The 21489-nt window shown below is 43.9% G+C and overlaps 3 protein-coding genes across 6 annotated transcripts; 2 read left to right on the top strand and 1 right to left on the bottom strand.

The window, feature by feature from the left end:
• Positions 1-3350: 3350 nt before the first annotated feature.
• Positions 3351-7151, top strand: LOC120664172 (shaggy-related protein kinase alpha-like). Of its 2 annotated transcripts, none has more exons than XR_005670792.1 (13): positions 3351-3513; positions 4312-4508; positions 4594-4686; positions 4824-4883; positions 5009-5281; positions 5364-5438; positions 5549-5605; positions 5680-5820; positions 5902-5952; positions 6032-6191; positions 6273-6309; positions 6503-6605; positions 6701-7151. XR_005670792.1 is itself a non-coding variant. In XM_039943226.1 (13 exons), the coding sequence occupies exons 2-13, from the start codon at positions 4392-4394 to the stop codon at positions 6781-6783; spliced, it is 1233 nt and encodes a 410-aa protein (XP_039799160.1). In that variant the 5' UTR covers positions 3351-3513; positions 4312-4391; the 3' UTR covers positions 6784-7151. The 2 variants fall into 2 exon arrangements, 1 of the variants encoding a protein (XP_039799160.1); XM_039943226.1 differs by having other exon boundaries at positions 6032-6127; positions 6226-6309.
• A 3814-nt stretch (positions 7152-10965) lies between these two features.
• LOC120664170 (probable inactive DNA (cytosine-5)-methyltransferase DRM3) lies at positions 10966-17424 on the bottom strand. Of its 3 annotated transcripts, XM_039943223.1 has the most exons (13): positions 17300-17419; positions 16989-17057; positions 16656-16779; positions 16272-16308; positions 16063-16176; positions 15185-15281; positions 15014-15060; positions 14090-14206; positions 13910-14003; positions 13612-13709; positions 12898-12997; positions 12730-12806; positions 10966-12400 (listed from the first exon to the last, which is right to left on the bottom strand). In XM_039943223.1, exons 4-13 carry the CDS (start codon positions 16272-16274, stop codon positions 11168-11170), a joined length of 1980 nt encoding a protein of 659 aa, XP_039799157.1. In that variant the 5' UTR covers positions 16275-16308; positions 16656-16779; positions 16989-17057; positions 17300-17419; the 3' UTR covers positions 10966-11167. The 3 variants fall into 3 exon arrangements, with proteins under 3 accessions (XP_039799157.1, XP_039799158.1, XP_039799156.1); XM_039943224.1 differs by lacking the exon at positions 16656-16779 and having other exon boundaries at positions 17300-17424; XM_039943222.1 differs by lacking the exons at positions 16989-17057; positions 17300-17419 and having other exon boundaries at positions 16656-16929.
• A 566-nt stretch (positions 17425-17990) lies between these two features.
• On the top strand, positions 17991-20378 carry LOC120664171 (nitrogen regulatory protein P-II homolog). The gene is made up of 7 exons (XM_039943225.1): positions 17991-18269; positions 18398-18443; positions 18524-18551; positions 18629-18716; positions 19104-19171; positions 19393-19462; positions 19891-20378. Exons 1-7 carry the CDS (start codon positions 18077-18079, stop codon positions 20001-20003), a joined length of 606 nt encoding a protein of 201 aa, XP_039799159.1. The 5' UTR covers positions 17991-18076; the 3' UTR covers positions 20004-20378.
• Positions 20379-21489: the final 1111 nt, after the last annotated feature.

Here is a 21489-nt window from a genome sequence, read left to right as displayed (position 1 = left end):
GCATACCCATTTTTTAAAGATGAAGATGTCCACAGGTTTATCATGAGAAACCTCCGTTCGAATTTACTGAAGGCAAACGGATAAATCATCATTTGAAAAAGATTCAGTAAGTTGTCCTTCAAATTTGACCGCAACCGATGGTTGATTTGGTGGAGCAATTTCATACCAAAGAGTTGTCAGGATCACTGAAATCTGCTGTCATGAAAACGCAACCGATTCTTCTTCCCCACATGGCAGCTGCAGCTGACAAATTAAACCCAGCTTTGGCCCAGCTGAAAATTTCAAACAACTGGGGTCTCAATTCCGCTTTGCTTGACAGTTGATACATGGCATGGCATGGCATGCTCTTCAAAGTTCAAACTTTGAGGATTGCATGCATGCCAGTATGAAAACAATGACATTTCTAGCTGACAAAATAGAAAAGCACTTTGGCCGGACTAATTGCCGTGTTCTGAATTGTTTAAGATCCGTCGTGCCGGCCGTGAGCGGCCGGTGATGATGAACAACACAGCAACTGCACTGTCATGTCGGCCTGGGTCTTGGTCTCCTGCTGCCTTTTCTTGCTTCTTCATTATATTTCTGCGAAATTTTAAATTCTCGACCGATTTCGGCGTTTTCGGTTAGAATTTGATCATGCCAGTAGTTTAGTACGGCGTGATTGGACAGTCAGTTACGCTGGCACTATCAGGGGAATCCATGTTGTTTATTATCGAGACGACGACGAAGGTCACTAGTATAATACTACGAAGTTGTTTAACTCTGTCGGGCCCCGTATGATATATATCGGTATCTTTGGGGTAGAGTACCCCCTCTTGCCGTGTCAAGACTCGCGTAGTTATCCGTAACTATGTCCAAAGGAACTGAGTAGTCGGACCTCTGGGGTCCGACTCCATCTCACCGGACTAACGGTCCCGGACCCGCTTCCCGCTCGAGGACGGGTCCGGTGTCGCCACGTGTCCCGGAGAAGGAAACACTCGGCCAAAACAGTCGGGGTCCCGGACCTCCCACCGGATCCCGGACCCCCATATACTATCCGGACCCCTCAGCGGGAAGGGAACAGACACCCTGCCTGGGTGGTGTCCGGAGCCGCCACGTGTCCGCAACCGCAGGCACACGCGCGGCCGCGAAGCTTCCTCGGGAAGACTTGCCCACCTAACGCATTCAATGCGGGAGACGTTAAGTACGCTCTGCCACAGCAGAGCCCGAGGTGACTTTTGCCAGACTGAACTGTTGATCGCGCGTTACCAAGGCGCACAGTGCAGCCGCTGGCGCCACCCACGCCACGCGCGTCAGTCTGCTACGCCAGTAGACACGACAGCTCGGCGACGGAGTATCATAACGCCTACGCGGTAGACCCAACAGTCTACGCGCGTAACCTACACTGCCTCAACGGGCGCCTCGCCGATGGGACAAGTGAAGGCCCCTTTCAGTCAAAGAGTCTATAGTGCGGTGAAGCGTATCCAGGAAGAGATTCTCAACCACTGTAGCACCATTAATGTCTTTTTCGTAGTATATTATACATCCTTGTTGGGTCCACCTGTCGGGGTCCAACGCCTGTGTACGCGTCTTCCTTGCGCTATAAAAGGGAGACGCCCGTTAGAGAAGGACTCAAGTCTAAGGAAGGGCTTGGAGGCAGAGGATAGACTCATCCACAGACACAAGAGCTATACAACTCTCAGTGAACGTAGGGTATTACGCTCCGGCGGCCCGAACCACTCTAAATCCTCGAGTGTTCTTGTGTTCTTACTTCATAAGTAGATCTGGGGAATAGTTTGCACTTCCCCGAGTAACCACCCTCTGGGATTAGGCGGGTGTACTACGCGCACCCGACTGTGACCCTCCTCCTAGAGCCACGACAATATATATACTAACTCCAACACCAGATCTTATTCTACCTGATGTACATGTATGCCATACGTGTGACGGGAGTAGACGATACGGTAGGTGGGCTGCTCATTACAGCTATAATATAGCTCGGTTGGTGCGGCCTCCCGGTGGGGAGCGCACCCGCCCGGGCTCGAGCCCGTGGCGCTGCACCTGCCTGGTTTTTCTAGGATTTCTTCGAGGAGCCTCAAGTGCCTATGGACCACAATGGGATGATGTGTCCGTCACTTGTATTCTCAGTAGGCGTGTGTGTATAGGTTGTAGTTTCTGGTTAGTTAGGGAGTGCGTGGGTGTTTAGGTAGGGAGTGAGTACAGATCCTACAGCTTGTGCCTAGTTTGAGGCACTCAAAAAAAAAATAATATTGGTAAGTAAGAATAATAAAGAATAATATAAATACAGAAATTTGGGCAAGTACCGTGCTTCATCAACTAAGCTATCTTGTTCAGAAAAACAAAGAAATAGATGTTGTAGTGATGCTTGATGGTTTCGGTGTAATAAGAATATAAAATGCGGCCCCGAAAATTCTTCTTGCATTTCAAACAGGTCCTGCAAATTTCTTCAAAGCATAATAAGTAGCTAGCTCAATTGGGAAGAAGAAGGTTTATGAATATGAACACAACAAAAGGTGCCATGAGAAAAAGTCTATGCAGAACTAGAATATCCAAAGTTTTTCCTCGACAGCCATGATCGCCGAGCATCAATGAGTAGATGCACTCGCACTCTCGCAGAACAGCTTTACAACACAAAGAAATAAATAAGTATATAGATTGCAAGGCCCAATGATCTAACGAGGAAAAGTGAGCCAAAAGGTTGTTGAAAGATTTTTCTGATGATTACTGATAGAGCCTGGTGACCGGCCTATACACAAGTAGTATTTGCTAGCTAAGCTACAATGGCATGCTTTTTTCTAGCATCTAATGGACTTGTTTTTGTTTGTGCTGTCTGCCGGCAGGGAGGAAGATGGAAGAGGGGGAGTGGGTTCCACGCCCCGACCATGACAGCCTGTGCCGGACCCCCAATCATCTGCTATCTTCACTTCAGCTTCACACACACCCCTGACTGAATTATACGTGTCCTCAACTGAACTCGACAGATGTGTCCTCGTTTCATCGAAAAATGCATTTGCGAAAAAATTTGCCAACGAATTTACACAACTGATTCGAGGGGCATTGCTAATAGTCGTATCTTGAGCTGCTTTTCTCTCTTCATTTCCTTTAGAAACTTGGTCAATTTTGTTTTGAGGAGGGTACTCGGTCACATTTAAAAGAATGTGGGTTATGATTTCTCATTTAGAAACTTGGCCCTGGAGAAGAAGAGGATGACTGCGTTGGCGCAGCTGGACCGGAACCTTTCAACGGTCAAACAGACACAATAATAATATCAGTAAAAATCCCGTCTTTTTTCTCACCAATTAATTAAATAATAATAATTGATTTATTGCTGTGCTGCAATTTTCTTGTACGTTATAACTTGCCTTTCTTTCCCCGGCGTCGCCTCCCTCCTCCTTCCATTCCGCCCCCCTCTCTCTTCTTCAATCCTCCCCGCGCCGGAGTTGGAGGGAGAGGGGAGACGCTTTCCGCCGCCAACCCAGCGGCCCGAGTCGCCAATCCGCGCGCCGAGCCGATCCGGTAATCCTCCTCTCTCTCTCTCTCTCTCTCTCTCTCTCTCTCTCTCTCTCTCTCTCTCTCTCTCTCTCCTTTTTTTTTCACTCCCCGCGGCAGCGTTTCGTCTGTTGCGTCTCTTCTTGGATCCGGGGATGTGCGGAGGGCGGCGGGCGCTTGATTCCGCCGCGGCTCCCGCGGCTGTAGTGGCGATCCGTGAGATCGATGGGCGGTGGCGTTATGGGGCGGGCGAGCGTTCGGTTTGGGGCGTCCGGTTTGGTTCTATTCCGGAGTAGACGGGGAAGGTGGTTCTTTCCTTTTATCATATTTCTTGTAATTTTCGGAACAGGGGTGTTTTGGGTTTCCCTGGTTTGTTATTGCTCGTGCTGATTCTCCTCCTTCATGCGTGAATAAATGAAGATGGATTGGTGGGGAAAGGTGGCAGCTTTGGCGCGAATTTGGTGATCTGCGTCGAGAGTGTTCTCTTTCCTTTTCTTCACGATGATTTATGCGCCATGGTCGGTTACAAACTGCCAGATGTCGACTCTGTTGTGATGTCTTCATCTATGATCAGAGCTGAATTGCTCTTGGGAAGTGGATAATCTGGACAGACAGCGTTTCTAATTGATTAGGATAGGGGCAAGAGACTTCCCGATTTGGAAAGGATTTGTCCACCCTTGTCAAGTCACCTATCTAGAAGTACAACATGTCTGCAAGTGAATGTGTTCCAGCGAAAATTTCGTAAAGCCACATTTCTCGAGCTGAGCATCCTAATCACCATATGTTTTTTTTTTGACTTTCCATAATCATGCTGTTTGCTTGCAGGTTGATCAAGCACATCACTGCCTTTAGGGAAGCCCTTTGAACAGTAGTTTGTTCCGCAAATCAGATAATTCTGTCACAGCATGGCCTCAGCAGGGGTTACACGCTCTTCTTTGGGATTTCAGAATGACACAAGTTCTAGCAGTGATGCAGATCGACTTCCGAACGAGTTGGGCAATATGAACATTAGGGATGATAAGGTAATCAAATCCCCTCAAGTAGTTTGTAAATTGCTTTTTGGTGAGTTATCAGTGTGTAGTTGGTTTTGGCTTGGAAATAATGCAGGACATTGAAGATATTGTAGTCAATGGCAATGGGACAGAGCCTGGTCATATCATAGTGACTAGCATTGATGGGAGAAATGGGCAGGCAAAGCAGGTATTTTAACAAAAAGAAACTATACGTTATGTCATACACAATGGGAGATCCCTTTCTATCTATTCACTGTTACCTCATAAGTCATACCAAAACAAGTATTGTGTACTGAATTTCTGAATTATACATGTGCACTGCAGACCATTAGCTACATGGCAGAGCGCGTGGTAGGTCATGGGTCCTTCGGGACTGTTTTCCAGGTTCGTTACTGGATAAATCAGTACCACCTTGAGTTGCTCAGGTTTTTATTTTACTATTACATTTCAGGTACTGACTAATGGCTCCTTCACCACCTTTTTTTTTGTAAATAAATGATCTTGTGCAGGCCAAGTGTCTGGAAACTGGTGAGACCGTAGCTATAAAAAAGGTTCTTCAAGACAAGAGATATAAGAACCGTGAGCTGCAAACTATGCGAGTGCTTGACCACCCAAATGTGGTTGCTCTGAAGCACTGTTTCTTTTCAAAGACTGAGAAGGAGGAGCTTTACCTCAATTTGGTGCTTGAATATGTGCCAGAGACTGCACATCGTGTCATTAAACATTATAACAAGATGAACCAGCGCATGCCTTTGATATATGCAAAACTTTATATGTATCAGGTAAAGCTTATTCTGTTGGAGTCGTTAACATTTCTGAGTATAATTGCATGATAGTCATGCCATTTAACCTTGTGATTGACAGATTTGTAGAGCTTTGGCATACATTCATAACTGCATCGGAGTGTGCCACAGGGACATAAAGCCGCAAAATCTCCTGGTATATCTAGAGTAATCGTCTCTATCTGTTTGAACACTTACAGGAGAATTATCTTTAGTCAATTATAAATGCAGCTTCGGAGGGTTTGATGCATACTATTTCTGCTACAGGTGAATCCTCATACTCATCAGCTGAAATTGTGTGACTTTGGCAGTGCGAAAGTTCTGGTATGATCATAATCAACTGGCATTCACAGGAATCCTCGTATTTGTGCATGCCTAATTATTTTTTAATGTTTTAGGTAAAAGGAGAACCAAATATTTCTTACATCTGTTCTAGGTACTACAGAGCTCCAGAGCTCATATTTGGTGCTACTGAATACACAACAGCAATTGATGTTTGGTCTGCTGGCTGTGTTCTTGCTGAGCTGCTTCTAGGGCAGGTAAGGGATCACACAATTTACATGACTCAGTGGGTGGACTATCCAGCTTATCTCTGCCTACAATCTAATTTCTTTCAACAGCCCCTGTTCCCTGGAGTCAGTGGTGTTGACCAGCTTGTTGAAATCATCAAGGTAAATTATTATCTTCATCCCAATTAAACTGCTTCCTATTGGTTGCTTTCCCTTCATTCTAATCTCATTTTTCTCTCAGGTTCTGGGCACACCAACACGTGAAGAAATCAAGTGCATGAATCCAAATTATACTGAGTTTAAATTCCCGCAAATCAAAGCTCACCCATGGCATAAGGTGTGAAATATGAATGTTGTACTGGACCACAACACCTCTCGTCCTATCCCTAATCTCCATCAAGGTTGAGATCTTACATTACTGTCATTTTTTGCCAGATTTTCCATAAAAGGATGCCTGCTGAAGCAGTTGATCTTGTATCCAGGCTTCTGCAGTACTCACCTAAGCTTCGGTCTACTGCAGTAAGTACAACTTCATCATGGGAGTAAACATGGGGCATGGCATTTAGTATCCTTCCTTTATCACTGTTGTTTCACTGCTTTAAGCATTATGTAGATAGCAAGTTACTTTCCTATCGGTTATAACTGCATTAGACAGTTTTTTCGCAAGTTTTGGTTACTGTTATTTACATTGCAAGTTGGTTACTCGTTACAGTTGGAAGCATTGATCCATCCATTCTTTGATGAACTTCGGGATCCAAACACACGCTTACCAAATGGTCGTTTCCTTCCACCTCTCTTCAACTTCAAGCCCCATGGTAAGTCTGCTATACTGACTTCACTTGTTCTGATCAAAACCCTAAAAACTCCTGATCAACTCATCTTTTCTATTATTCTGGTGTTATCAAAACAGAGCTGAAGGATGTGCCGATGGACTTTCTGGTGAAGTTGATCCCTGAGCATGCACGGAAGCAATGCACCTTTGTAGGATGGTGATCTGTGACTGAGAGGATGGCTTGAAGATTAGTTAAGGACCAAATTGATGTCTGTTAGAAACCAGTGGAGACCGACATTGCCTGCTGTGCTATAAGATGGGCAATGCGTGATTTTTTTGTCCGAGTATCACCCCCCAACCCCCACAAAGGAAAACAAAATGTTGTCAATGTAACCAGATCATCCGCCATTCTGTAAAGTATTAGAAGAGTGTTGGAGGCTTGGAGCATGCCCCCTGAGTCCATGTATCAGTTTGCCTGATTTGTAGTAGCACCATGCAAGGATGCACCCTTTGTATGACAATGTTCGGTCCAACATTTGCTTTGGATCGAGGCTATTCATTCATTTGTACTCAATTGTGCTCTTCATTGTACCAATGATCACTATATGATGCATAAGCAACCATTGAAATTTCCCATATGGTATGATTATGGTAACATTTTTTTGTTAAAGAGGCAACCTGCTACAAGCGCGCCAACGTTGGGGTCACCAACCACATTCACAGGCAAAAGGAAGCTACTCCTTAAGCTACATCACTAGCCCCTCTAAGGCCTCCTCCAGCGGAAGGCGATTTCTCCAGCAAGGAGAGACACTGGGGTCAGACATAGGCAGTGCTTCACCACGAGCACTCCCAGCTTATTATCTGTAGGCAGTTGCTCATTCAGGCTACCATCAGCACCTTTTAATCTTCCAGTATTTTGTTTCTGCGGGAGATGATGCTAAGGCTGGGATTTTGTGAGGTGTGGGTAAAGCTTGTGATGAAATGCGTCTCCTCGGTATCATAGAAAATCCGAGTGAATGGTCAATTGACAGAGCGCTCCCAGCCGTAGAGGCGACTGCGGCAGGGGACCCGTTGTCGCCATATTCATTCTTGCTCTGTGTGGAGGGGTTCTCATCAATGCTGGGAAGGGCTGAGATGGAGGGGAAGTTGAGGGGAATCAAGATTTGCTATGGAGCTCCGAGCGCTTCTCAATTACTGTTCGCTGACGACTCGTTGATGTCATTCGGATGGAAGTGATGCACAGCGGCTACAAAGTATTCTTCAGATTTATAAGGAGAAATCGGCGGTGATGTTCAGTCCTAACACCCCAGCAGCTAAGAAAAGCATGGTGATGCAAGCTCTTGACATTCAGGGAGAGACAAGGAATGAAAGGTATCTTGGCCTCCCGGTATACATTGGGCGATCGAGATCACATATGTTTGGGTTTCTTTTTTAAAAGAGAGGACTTGGAAGAGAATCCAAGGTTGGAAGGAACGCATGTTGTCACGTGCAGGGAAAGAAGTTATGATTAAAGCTGTGGTATAAGCCATCCCAACATTTGCGATGGTCTGCTTCGACCTCACTAAAGTAATGTGCGATCAAATAAGTTCCATGATCGGATGGTACTGGTGAAGTCAGCAGGACACCAAGGAGAAAATTCATTGGCTAAGTTGGGAGAAATTAACGCTGCCGAAGTGCAAGGGTGGTCTAGGCTTCCGGGACATTCCCTCCTTCAATTTGGCGATGTTGGTGAAGCAGAGCTGGTGATTGATTCAATGTCCAGACTCGCTGTGTGCTAGAATTCTTCGTGCAAAGTATTATCCCCATGGTAATGTGCTGAAAGCAAAAAAAGATTGGTCCCCTGTCATACACCTGAAGGAGCATGAAGGCCTTGTTCGGTTACACATTGATTCATTCCAGGCTGGGAATGATAGAAAACAATAAGACACATAACAAGAGATCATGATTTATTCCGGGTCAGAAACCAATTGCAATAAAATAGACTCATGATAGCTACAATAAGAGACCGGGAATCTATTCATGAGTCCAGAGGTATGGAATTAATCCCGGTTTCTTATTGTACATATTATGAGTCTATTTTGTTCCAATTAGTTTCTGACCCGGAATAAAGTCCGGCTCTTGTTATGTCTCTTATTGTTTCTATCATTCCCAACCCGGAATGAATCCATGAGTAACTGAATAAGCCCGAAAGGAGTTCATATTCTGAAGGAAGGCATCATATGGCGTGTGGACAACAGTGAAAAAATATATATCTGGGCCGATCCTTGGAGACGAGAAAAGTGGTAGGGGCAAAATCTGCTAAGAGATGTCAGTGAGTTGATCGACCCTAGTACGTGGAATTGGGATCATGAGCTGCTGGAGCAAACATTCTGGGGAGAAGATGCTGAAATAATCAAATCAGTTCCAGTTCACCAAGATATGGATGATGTAGTTGCCTGGCACTTTGTTATCAAGGGGTCTTCTCGGTCCGATCGGCTTACAAAGTACATAGAGAAAATTCATGGAGGGTGAGTAGCAGAGTTGCATTTTCAAGCAATGGAGGGAAAGATGGAGAAGAGGGTTTATGTAGGAAGCTTTGGAAGTTGACATGCCAAGGTAAAATCAAGCACTTCTTGTGGGGGCTGGGTCATAATACTTTGGCCATGAGAAATACTCTGACTCGGTGTGGAATGGAACTGTATACACGATGCGTGGTATGTAACAAGTTGGATGAAGACGGGGGGCACTTGTTTTGCAAATGCAAGTACGTGAAGCATCTGTGGCAGGAACTGAATCTTGAGCATGTGAAACTTCAGCTGGATGAGAGAACATCAGCCAAGGATATGCTACAGATGATCTGGGAGCTGGAAGAGATGGAATGCATTCTGATGGTGACGCTGGCTGATGTGGCATTGGTGGTTGGAAAGGAACCGAATTAGGGGAGGTGAAAGGAGAAGGGAGGTTGCAGGGCTAGCATTCATAATTCGCTTCCAGGCTGAGGAATACATGAAGTTTGCTGCACGAGAAAACCCCAAACCCTCTAAAACCCTGACAAGGTGGACAAAACCAGCAGAGGTGCTGAAAATCAACTCTGATGGTGTGTTTAATCCGGCGACAGGGAGAGGTGGCTGGGGCTTCGTTATCTGTGATTCAGAGGGCGTTGTGATCCTAGCGGGAGCCGGTGCTGTGCCACATGCACTGGATGCTCTCCATATACAGAAGTGTTGGGCTGCCTTGTCATGGTCAAAGCAGCAGGCGATCGGGGAATGCACAAGATGATCGTTGAAACGGACTCCATGCTCCTGAAGATGGCCATTGGAGGAGGCAATTTGTCTCTTGCGCAGACTGGTGGTCTCGTTCATGAAATCATGGCGACGGCCTCAACGGCCTCAGCTTGTTTTTCATCTTTTGATGTAAGCTACTATCCTAGATCCTGTAATAGTGTAGCGCATGAGCTTGCTGTGAAAGGTTGTACTCCCTCCGTGTTGTAAAGCAAATCGTTTCGGACATCGACACGATCTTCAAAAACAACTTTGACCACTATCTTTTTATTATAAAAAATTTAGAAATTATAATTAATATATATTTTTATAAAACTATATTTCAAAATAAATCTACTTACGTCGCTTTAATATTTTCAAACTCAATCTAAAAAAAAATTATTTATAGTCAAAGTTTAAAATATTTGACTTACAAACTCAAAATGACTTTTTTTTATAATACGGAGGGAGTATGTGCTCTCCAAACACGGACTTGTATTAGGATGGCGTGCCTGGTGGCCGGTGATCTCACCGAGCCTTAATGGAAGTGCTTTCCCGATTAAAAAAAATCTTCCAGCATTTTTGCATTCAGGGCCTCAGTAACCAGCTGCCTCTGCATAAAACTTGGATGCTTTGGATACAAGAAAATATTGCTCATCCTATACATGAAATTGGAAAGAAAATATTGCTCATCGTATACATAAAATTGAAAAGAAAATATTATTGCATAAAACGCTAGTACAAGCAATTTTTTTGGTGAAAGAAACCAAACTCTTCTCACAGTTCATATTCAATCGAGACCAAGGAAAAGAAAACCAAATTAAAAATTGTTTTCAAGGGAGTCAGTGAAAGCAAGTATGGCTCGACAAATAATAGATTGATTATAGAGAGACAAAGCTCATGTACATATATGGACAAGGATGTCCTAGGATTTGGTTTATAGAATCAGCAACGATTAGAGGAGATCCATGCCTATACAAATCCATCTATCCCTTGATGGGGGGAGCATAGCAAGTAGAGCCCTGTGCGGCAGCCACCCATGGCCCAAGGGCCTGTCTACCATAACCCACGCAACCAGGCAGGAAGGGCTTCATGTGGCAATGATCCACACAGATCAATGATAGCTATACGTAGAGACTTATACACAGTAATCAACTAAAAAAATGAGAACCAAACAGGCAGAAGAAATATTAACCCACTGCATTTAAAATTCTACACTTGTCCACAATGAAAAAGCTAAGGAATATGTCAAAGTTTACTTGTACCATCCTACATTTGTAGATCACAAAATGCTAGAAGGCAGTTCATGCCAATTTGCTAAGGCGAGAACTCACTAAAGATGCAAAACATTGAATCATGTCCGTTGTTAATTAAGTCCGACTTCAGTCCTCACTCTCTTAACAACACGGGCATATTCAAAGAAGCGGCTGGAATCCATGCCCATTGTTGTATTTACTGTTGTACCACCTTTACAAGAAGTATAATTCCCACCAATAATCAGGTCAAAACCACCGAACTCATTGATCAAGTCTCCAATCACTTGAGTTTTCAGCTTCCCAATTCCATGCAACTGCCTCAGCTCTCCAGTCTGTTCAGTTTTCAGCCACCACCTTCTCAGAATTTTCCTATTCACATCAGATTCCTCAACAGACACCACACACTTCAAAGGAATACCTAGCCGATGGAATGTTACTTCAGCACCTCCAATTCCACTGTAGATGGAGAGCACTCTGATCCCGTCTGGAAACTGGTCTTTCATAACCGATAAGAAGTATGCCAAAGTGTCAGTCTGAAACGCATATCTCATCACAGCAAATCTATCAGCTTGACTTAGTTCAAACAGATTTGTATGGTTATGTGGGTAGCCCAGTATTCTTTCCACTTGACGAGGCTCCAATGGGCTTAACTTGTCCCGACCAACCCAAATAAGGTTTGAAACCCTGCATTGGTGCATAATCTGCATCTGCTTTTCTTCTGAAAGCACTCCTCTTGACTCTCTAACCATCCTCCCCAGTCTATCACATGTCTGCTCAATCCCAGCAGGCTCTATAGTAACAACACTAATATGCTTCCTTGTATCCCATGAGGGCCACCACTGTCTTGTGAATGGAAGTGCTTCTTCAATAGTCATCGGTGACTTTGGAACCACAAAACGTCTTCTCTCCACTGGAAGGTTATGAATGTAGCCTTCCTTTCTAGATAGAGCTGAGAAGAACTGACTGTTCACAAATTCAGGTTCCACATTGTATAAAAACTGTGTGAGTTGATGCCATGTGTCTTTTGGGACCTCAACAACATTTCCATACAAGAAATATGGAGGTTTAGCAAGGTTGCCTCGTACATTTGCACGCCGGCCTGGTGTCATTGCCTCAAGTTCTTCCTTAACAGGCATATCACTGATCCTTGCACTACGCCCCATATACCATGGATTGACAGGATGACTACTGGAGGCCCCTCTGTCATCCATAAAAATATTCTTAGCCCTTTTAACACGTGTGCTGTTGTTGTCATCATCATAACAGCTCGCAGCAGAGTATGAGGGCTGGTACGTCGAATAATCAGTTTCTGCCTCGCCTAGCAAGTCGGATTCAACTTTTACCTGCATAAATGCAAGAGGCCAAGATTAGAACGCAGAGTCTGAGAGAAATTGACAACAATTCTGCAGCTACACGAGCTGCTTTAAAGAACAGTGTTTCATTGACCATCAAACTGAGTTGTTAAATGTTCTGATAGATCAAGTCACAAACTAAAAAAACTTCAGGGAACATCGAACAGGGTACCATATAAATCATTTGAATCTGGAAACCGATGGTAAATTCTGTACCATGCTATGATATATACAATATTGGACAAGAGTCTCCATATGAGATGATTTTAACATGCCCATTACAAGCTTACAGTAGTAAGAATAAAATGCCATTCAATTACCTCTTTCTGCTCAACGCTATTGGCTATTCGCCTTGCCAAAATTGAGTCAGCCAGCATCTCTACTGTTGCTCTCTGACCTGAAAAGTACAAGCATGTGCATTTTAAACATTTCCGGATGTCATCAAAACATTGAGCACAATTTGAAGCATCTTTTAATCCTTGGCTTACCAAAATTGTCAATAGCTGATGACACCTCTTCCTCGGTAAAACCCTTCTGAAGCAAGCTAAGTGTTTTCTCCATAACACCAAACAGTGCTTCAGCCTTTCCCTGAAAAAAAATGCCATTTTAGTTTATAACTTTTGACATTAAGTTTTAGAACTAGCAATCACAATACACATCTCCAATATATCCAAAATCCACATTAGTCATTCATTTGTCGTTGGGTGCTGAAAAGTTCATCTCAATTAACTATAATGCCTAGAAATATTTCTATTATAATCAATCAAAGGAGTGGCAATGTATGCCAACAGAAAGAGAAATAGTAGAAAAATAGTGAGTGTCTCAGTTTATATGACACAAGCCACAACCTCCAAGTGTTGAGATGAATAGGGGAAGTCTAAAAGAGTGGTGAGGAAAGATGAAAGCAAACTGCAGAACAGGGGCAAGATGTTTAAAAGGATATAATCCTTTCAGAAAAACCATGATATAGTACAAACTGGAACCATCAACGCAGAATTGGGCAAGTATACAATGTTATAGCTTCGAACTAATAAGTACAAATGTTGCAGAAGGAAACATTTTACCAAAAAAAATCTCTTTCGAATGTAAATCCATATCTCGAAGACTTTTGTAATAACTAGTTCACTTCATGTGTCAGGGGATAATTCATATACATAAACTACATAGAATTAAATAAAAAGGCAACAGGATAAAGTACAAACCTCATTTGTAGCATCACCATTTTCCAGTTCTCCAGAGGATCCTCCTGATTGAGCACTGACAATGCAGTCTACGAGCTGTTCTAATGGAGCTTCGTCACCTGAAATTAAGCATATTCTGGAGTATTACTATATTTCATACTGAGTATCAAGAAAAACAAGTTGGATTATCATACATGTTTTTAAAGTTTTTAATCAGTAGTCTTGGAGCTGTTTCAAGATTTTGCATGAAGTCAAGCAACAGCACACAATCTAAACAATCAAGAACAAATTTGTCAGTTGCTCAAGAGCATGTACATACCCAGTTTCTTGAAGGCTAAATCAACTTCTTGTTGTGAAAAGTACATTGTTCGGAGTAAATATGACCACTTTTCTGAGAAAGAATCAGGCTTCGGCTGAAGACAGAGAAATATTCTTAAGATTGATTCAAAGAATTTCAAACAAGTAGGGCAATGATCAACTCCTTGTGCTAAGAGATCACCTTGATGTCTTGGTCGATTCCTTTCCTAGACTCTAAAGGAGAATTGTTTTCTTCATTATCAGAATCAAATAGACTTCCCAACGAACCTGAAGATTCAGATCCTGACAGCGGAAGGTCCTACAACATAAAGGAAGGAGAGTTTCTTCAAGCCAATACCCTACTTTTCTTTCCCAACACACAAGACACAACAAATGTACTAGTGTTCAAGAATTGTTATTGGTTCGCGTTGTCGTTTCCCTAATTACTTGCTCAACCAGCCGGGCATCCCAGGAGACAACGGAATCCTCATAAAATATTGAATACAGTCTCGGGTATTAGGATGGTGATGAAGGCGACTAACGAACTGATCATGGGGATGCAAATGAAATCTTATTAAAATCTACAAATCAGATGCTGAATAGGGTACAAAATCCAGCTAAGTAAAATGTGATTCCAATTACTTCAAGGTTCCTAAAATAAAGTTAAGTAACTAGCAAAAGTGTGGGAAATGAAGGAATAATTAAGGAATTTCTCTTTTAAAAAGCTAGAAATTATAAATAGTTAAAATGGATAGCGAGCTCTAATAGGACTTGTACTATTCTTTCTTACAGCAGACTTGCGTAATAAATGAGGTAACTACTTACGCAGAAGTATCACCTCTGATATCTAACATGGAAGCACCATAGACTATTCTGATATGCATCAATATATTAAGAATTTAATAAGGATAAAGTAGCACAATGAAGATCACAATGAACACTAGAATAGTATCAGGAAAGGAATCAGCAACACAGGGTATAATAAAGGTCAACACAATATAATTAGGTGTGTCATAGCTATGTAAAGAAAAGGCCTTTGCAAGAAGCAAGGTTATTTTATTTTAAAGTTAGACACTGATCACTGCTAGTAGCATCAACTAGACAAGGAAATTGGCAAAGCACTTACAGAATAGGACAAAAGAGATTCCAATATGGTGTTAGAATCATCGTCACCTGCGTGAGATAATATATGCAATTAATTTGTAGACTAAAACAAAGTGTTAGGCAGTTTTGACTTTGGTGATTGTTTCACATCACTATACATGTTAGAAAAGACATGTCGTAGAAAGAGGCATACCATGTCTCTGGAGCACCTTGTCTACCAGCTTTGGTGAAAAACCCATTCCAATAAATTGTAGTCTTAGACTACTGGATGAAGAACTTGGTTGACCTTCCTATAGTGCGCACCAGTCAGTATCATAACTTACCAAAGTGGAATTAATGCACTAAAATGACTGTACTCTTGTGAAAATAGAAATGTCTAGTTATGTTTGCAATTTCATAGATAGCATTCCAGTTACATCCAAATATTTTCTAACCAAAAACAAAACATATCTCATCTTTAGCAAGGTTTTAAAAAACGCTAGACGCTAGGCGAACGCTAGCCTATGGTTTAGAGTTTTTTGTGATTAAACGTCTTTTGTGATTAAACGACACTGTGATTAAACGCAACGCTAGGCCAAAGTTTAGAGTTTAATCAAGATTAAACGTAGTTTTAAAACGTTTTTTAAAACAGGGATCTTTAGTAGTGTTAAATAGCAATCCAAAATCTTAAGCACATATTAAAAATCCAAACCAGGTATCATATTTGAAATGACATAATTCATTTAGGTCATGCTGGATGCGCTCTATGACAGGACATATTATTAATTATTAGTTCTCCAAAGCTAAAAATGGATTTCACCACTGATTCAATTAGAAGCTACTTGTTTAATAAGAAAAAAAAGGAAAGAAAAGATCCAACGATAAAATAGATTGGTACAAAGATGCCCAAGCATCATATTGGTTTAAATCTCATTTACTAGAAACATCAAAGCGTATAACTCAAGCACAGCTTGCAACTAGCACCCAATGCAGAAATTAGCATTGTTCCTTCACTACAGGTGTGTCTTACTAATTTTGCATCTACGACAGAAACCACACCCTACAAGCACTAATTGTCAAGGAGCATATCACCTCCTCCTTCAAGCTGGCATGCACCGAGCCAGGCAGTAGATCCACAGCAGCCCCCCTGGAATCCCTGGCATCAGCATCTGGGCCGGCGTCCTCGGCATAATCTTCGAGTTTAACCTGCATTCACCAAGAACCCAACGAGTAAACACAGCATACACAGAGAAGAAGCAACACAAGCATATAAACAGGGCAGAGAAGAATGTTGCCATCACCATTTTCGATCAACTAATGCTCCAGGCTCGCATGCCCCTGCAAGACACAGAAAAACAATCAGGCAACGTCGCAGCAGCAGGGTTCGCTAGGAAGTCGACTAAACGTGGGGCGTGGGGACTAAGCTGAAAAACTAAGGGGAATAAACGGGTGCCCAGCACTCCATCGCGGCACGCAACGCGCAACAAAGAGATCGAATCGCGAGTCAGGAGCGGACCGAGTAAAGGGCATGGTTGTACACATGCGCACCCAATAGATTTTGCAAAAATAAAAATCGAATTTAGCATGTGAAAAACACGGTCAAAATCGAATACAAATAGCATACATTAGGGTTTTGGGTACTCGATTTCGCACAGGAGGGGAGGAGAAGGGAATGGAAGGCGTACCCGCCGGATCCTCGTCGCCGGCGAAGCGCCCGACGAAGAACCGGCCCAGGGCGGCGCGCCGGTGCCTCTAAGAAAGGGAGGCCGTGCCGGAGAGAACGAGAGAGAGAAGGGAGGGGGGAATGGCCTGGGAGAGGAAGAGGAGAAAGGAGGCAAAATTGGATCCATATCATTAAAAGAACATAACTTTAAATATATACCATCGAAAGAATATATTATAGATATATATTATTAGAAGATAGTATTTTTTTAGCTGCTTACCATCTCTGTTATCTCCCAATTAACTCTGACCGTTATACCCTTGCTGAGAAAAAAAAATATGACCACAATTCTTACCAGGGTTACGCTTTATGGAACCCATCGACCAACAAAGGAATCCGTCCAGGTACTTAGGAAACCTTCACTCTGTAAATTTGATATGCCGGCAGCACCATGTTATTAAGAGCATCTTTTTGCTCAGCCTTTGTGGAGCAAATAATTCGAAGCATAAATAACAAGTGCCCAGAAATGATTAAGATACAACACAAAGATGGTATACTCTTGCTGAGAAAAAGAAAATATGGCCACACTGTGAGAGATGGGGAGAGGAACCAGTTAGGGTTTATAACCAAGAAAGAAAGGGAGAAAGAAGAGAAAGATGGGGATACCTAATTTGCTGAGGAGATCCTCGTGCGTGGGAGGGGGGGGGGGGGCGTCACCGGGAGGCCTCGCCGCGCCGCCGGGGAGGCCGCGCGCGGGGGGAGGTCGTGCGCGGGGGGAGGCCGCACGCCGGGAAGGCCGCGCGCGGGGAGGCGCCTCCGGGAGGTCTTGCGCAGGGGAGGAGCCGCCGGGGAGGGGAAGGCGCCGCCAGGAGGCCCTCGCGTGGGGGAGGCGCCACACGAGCGATAGGATGCAGCGCTCCTTCTCTCTGCCTTGTTTCTGAGGGGGCAGGGGCAAAATTGTAACTTCCTAACATGTGCTGGCTAAAAAAAATTAAAACTAACGGTTAACCTAATAGAAGCTGACGGAATGGTATATAGCTGTAGAATTGTATTTTTTGATGGTGTATATATATATATGTTCTTTCGATGGTATATATATCTAAAGTTGTGTTCTTTTTAATGGTATGATCCAATTTTGCCGAGAAAGAAGGGTTGGACGGTTGGACCACAGTCAACAGCAGTGAACCAGTGGGATTTTCATTTAAATAAAAAAAATCCATTTGACCCGCCATTCTTAATGGCGGATGTTTACTTTTGTATACAACACGGAGTTGAGGCAGTTTCGGTTTTCCAAGGATGTTTACGTATTTCATTTTTCCCGCCTTCTACCAGCTTGAGAATCTGACCTCTCATGACTCATGAGAGCCGAAGAGCGGCGAGCGAACCGAGTCAACTGAAGACCAAACCTCGCCGGGGCGCCGTACAACCACCGAAGGCTGCAGCATGTCGCCAGCGACCTCTGCCGCCGCCGCCGCTCCCGTGCCCGGCGTCCTCATCCTCCAATCTCCGTCGACCCTGCGACCCTCCCCCGTCGCCCGCCTCCTCCCCTCTGGGGCTGCGAGGCCGCTCCAAGCGACGTCGGCCTCTCGTCGCCTCCCTGCCTCCGCCGTGCGCGCCCAGAGCGCCGCCGACCCAGGTCGGGAGCCCTTGCCTTCCAACAAAAACTTCATTTATGATGCCTCTGCTCGGTTCATTCCTGCCCAAATCGAGCCGGGCTTGTTGGATTGCCGCTGATTGCGCTGCCTCGGTCGGTCGATTTCTCAGGGTACTTGCCTGAATCGGAGTTCTACAAGATCGAGGCCATTCTTAGGTTTGTGCGCTTCCCGGAATTTAGTGATTGTGATGACAGAATCTGGTTGGTCCTTGCTGAAGCGTGCGGAATTTGTGCAGGCCGTGGAGGGTGCCGCACGTGTCCTCGGTGAGTGTGGCTCCGTGGCTCTGGGTCCTTGAGTTGCACGCGAGCTGTTCAGTCAGACAGGTTTGGGGATTCTGCAGGGCTTGTTGGAGATGGGGATCAGAGGTGTGACGGTGTCGGATGTGCGGGGATTCGGGGCGCAGGGAGGGTCAACGGAGCGGCATGGAGGTACGGCTTCGCTCTGCTGATGGCTATGCACTTGCGTGGCTCTGCCTGCCATTGACTGCGGTTTTGCATTGGAGTATAGTTTCTGCAAGTTATACTCCTAGAATTGGGCAGAAATGTGTTCAGAGGAGCATGTGGCCGAGTATGTTGATCGTTACCGGGAACAGTATTAGCCAGAAGTCTCTTTAGACCGGTTTCAACTCTGTGCTGTTATGACGTAGTTTCATGCTTTTATCAATTTTGACACCGGTATCAGATGGCTGGTGTACAGATGTGAAACATGTCTACTAACAGGATTGGGGATAATGGTTCCGTGATGTTGAGAAAAATTTGAGGTTCCCATGGTTTTAAGATATCAATGCTGACGCTTGTTTTGCTTTGAGTATTCAGGGTCAGAATTTTCGGAAGATACATTTATTGCTAAAGTCAAAATGGAAATAGTGGTCTGCAAGGAGCAGGTAATTACTTTATTTACTAGTGACTGTGACCTTAACAGATATACTTCTACCAGAAAAACACTGCAATGCCATACCTTTCATGACAGATTGGTGATCATTTTTTTCCTTTTCTACTTTCCCTGTAAATGTCTATGACATTGTTACAATGTTATTGCGCTCCATTCTGTATGGATTTTATTGCTTTCCTCTTGCATCATCATTAAATGTTTCTTTTCCACCAGGTTGAAGCAGTAATCGACAAAATAATTGAAAAGGCAAGAACAGGAGAAATTGGCGATGGGAAGATATTCTGTAAGTGCATCGTGCTCCTTGTGACCTTTTTAGAGCCACCACAGCTGCATTTTTATCCTAGTCCAGGACTCGTGTCTAATTGGCTTCTTTTCTTTTTACTTGCAATATCTTAGTGCCTGTTGTTCACTTGCATGGGCTTTACTGCCTTGTGCATATGCAGGCATATAGGAGCTTTCTATTGTTCTGCCCATTTCTCCTCCACTTGTCCTGTTTACATCCGTCAGAAATAGAAATGATGACTAGTTCTTGCTCTTTTAAATTGCTGGTTGGTTTCAGTAAGTTCTGCTATCAGAAATATTAATGCTACAATGGACAAAGTAGTCGCTCCTGTGCTAGCTCACAGAGTCTTCAGGAGCACTGTCATACTATCATACATATAGATGCACCTGTAATCTTTTTTGACTCTGACATGGTGGTTTCTTCCTCAGTGATCCCTGTCTCGGATGTGGTAAGAATCCGCACCGGCGAAAGTGGGAAGGAAGCAGAGAGGATGACTGGAGGACTGTCGGATAGGCTGTCCTCTGTGGTTTCAATCTCATGAGCCAAACAGATTGCCTGCCTGTTGCAAGGTCAAACGCGCCCCTCCCTCAGCACTTGCATTGCACAATAAACTGCGCAATGTGTTTCTTGCAAGTGTCGCCCGAATCACGCAGTGTGCACTGGGCCTGATCAATAAAATCCGATGGAACTGGTGTGAATTTTCCCTCGCTGTTGTTTCTTAACCTGTGAAAGATAAGAATTAAGATGATGCTAGTTTGGCAACAGGTTAAGCTGGCTGCAATGAGAATGAACTGGGCTGGCTCTGTTGTATATAACTTTTGTTGGGCCGATCTCTGTCTGGCCCAAAGACCCGAAAGACTCGTGCAGTGCAAGTATGTGGCCCAAGTTACTGATGTGGTGTAGATCTGAGGCTTAATCTCTTTGTATGGCCCAAGCATCAGCAAAGAATCCTTGCAGACCACTATCCCATTTGTCTGGCCCAGACCTGAGGAGCGACTAGGAAAGTGAGCGTGCGTGGATGAGCTATGGAAAGATCTGGAAGCATCGGTACGTACGACCACGAGGAGCCGGACCCGAACTGAGGGTGCGTTTAGTTAAAAAAAAACTTCTTAAAGTATTTATCGCATCGAATCTTCGGACACATTATTAAATATAGTTGAAAAAAATAATTAATTACATAGTCTAACTGATTAGCACGAGCTGAATCTTTTAAGCCTAATTAATTCATAATTGGATATTATTTGTCAAATAACAACGAAATGTGCTACAATACAAAAATCCAAATTTTTCCACCAACTAAACACACCCTGAATCAGCATGTTGAACTCGCAACGAGGTGGTAGGCACCATCGCAACACTTTGGAAATCCGTGTGGCCTTCATCATCTGCCACCTCACGGCACCACGTGTGCTTGATCGTGCCACCTTTGCAGGGGTTGCAACAATTAACTAAGTACTATACTGATTTGTGCATGGAAGATACATGTATTAGCTAGTCCTACCCTATAATGTGATAATCCATTTTGTTCGGCTGGCGGTGATTGATAGCTGGTGCAAATTTGTTGTCAGAGAAAAATACTACTGGCTGACCGGTGGCTGGTGGCTGATGCTGATTTGATGGGAGAAAAAAAAACTACTGGCTACAAATGTTATATATACCATAGAAGAAATTATATGCCAAATGTGATACCAAGGCTACTAGCTGAGCTGAACTTACCCAATCAGGCGGTCATCATGGATGATGTAAACATGTATGCACAAAATGCAAGTGGTGCTGCACCCTAGCCGCACGCAGAGCTCCGGTCAAGCAAGCAAGACAGCACGGGAAGCATCCATAGTTGGCTGCACCTTTTCTGCTCCTTTGAATTGAAACCCAAAAAAGGCCTTTGTTGAATTGAGTCATCGCCACCATCCAGCTCCTTTTTCCCGGACGACGAGTCAAAACTCATCAAATAATCCCATCAAATTACCAGCACGCATCGCCGGGTCCATCTTGGATTCTTGTTGTGCCGGCCGATGGGATACGGA

This window comes from Panicum virgatum, chromosome 3N (genome assembly GCF_016808335.1).
Source record: "Panicum virgatum strain AP13 chromosome 3N, P.virgatum_v5, whole genome shotgun sequence".
Classification (NCBI taxonomy): domain Eukaryota; kingdom Viridiplantae; phylum Streptophyta; class Magnoliopsida; order Poales; family Poaceae; genus Panicum; species Panicum virgatum.
This window is presented reverse-complemented; position numbering and strand designations above follow the sequence as displayed.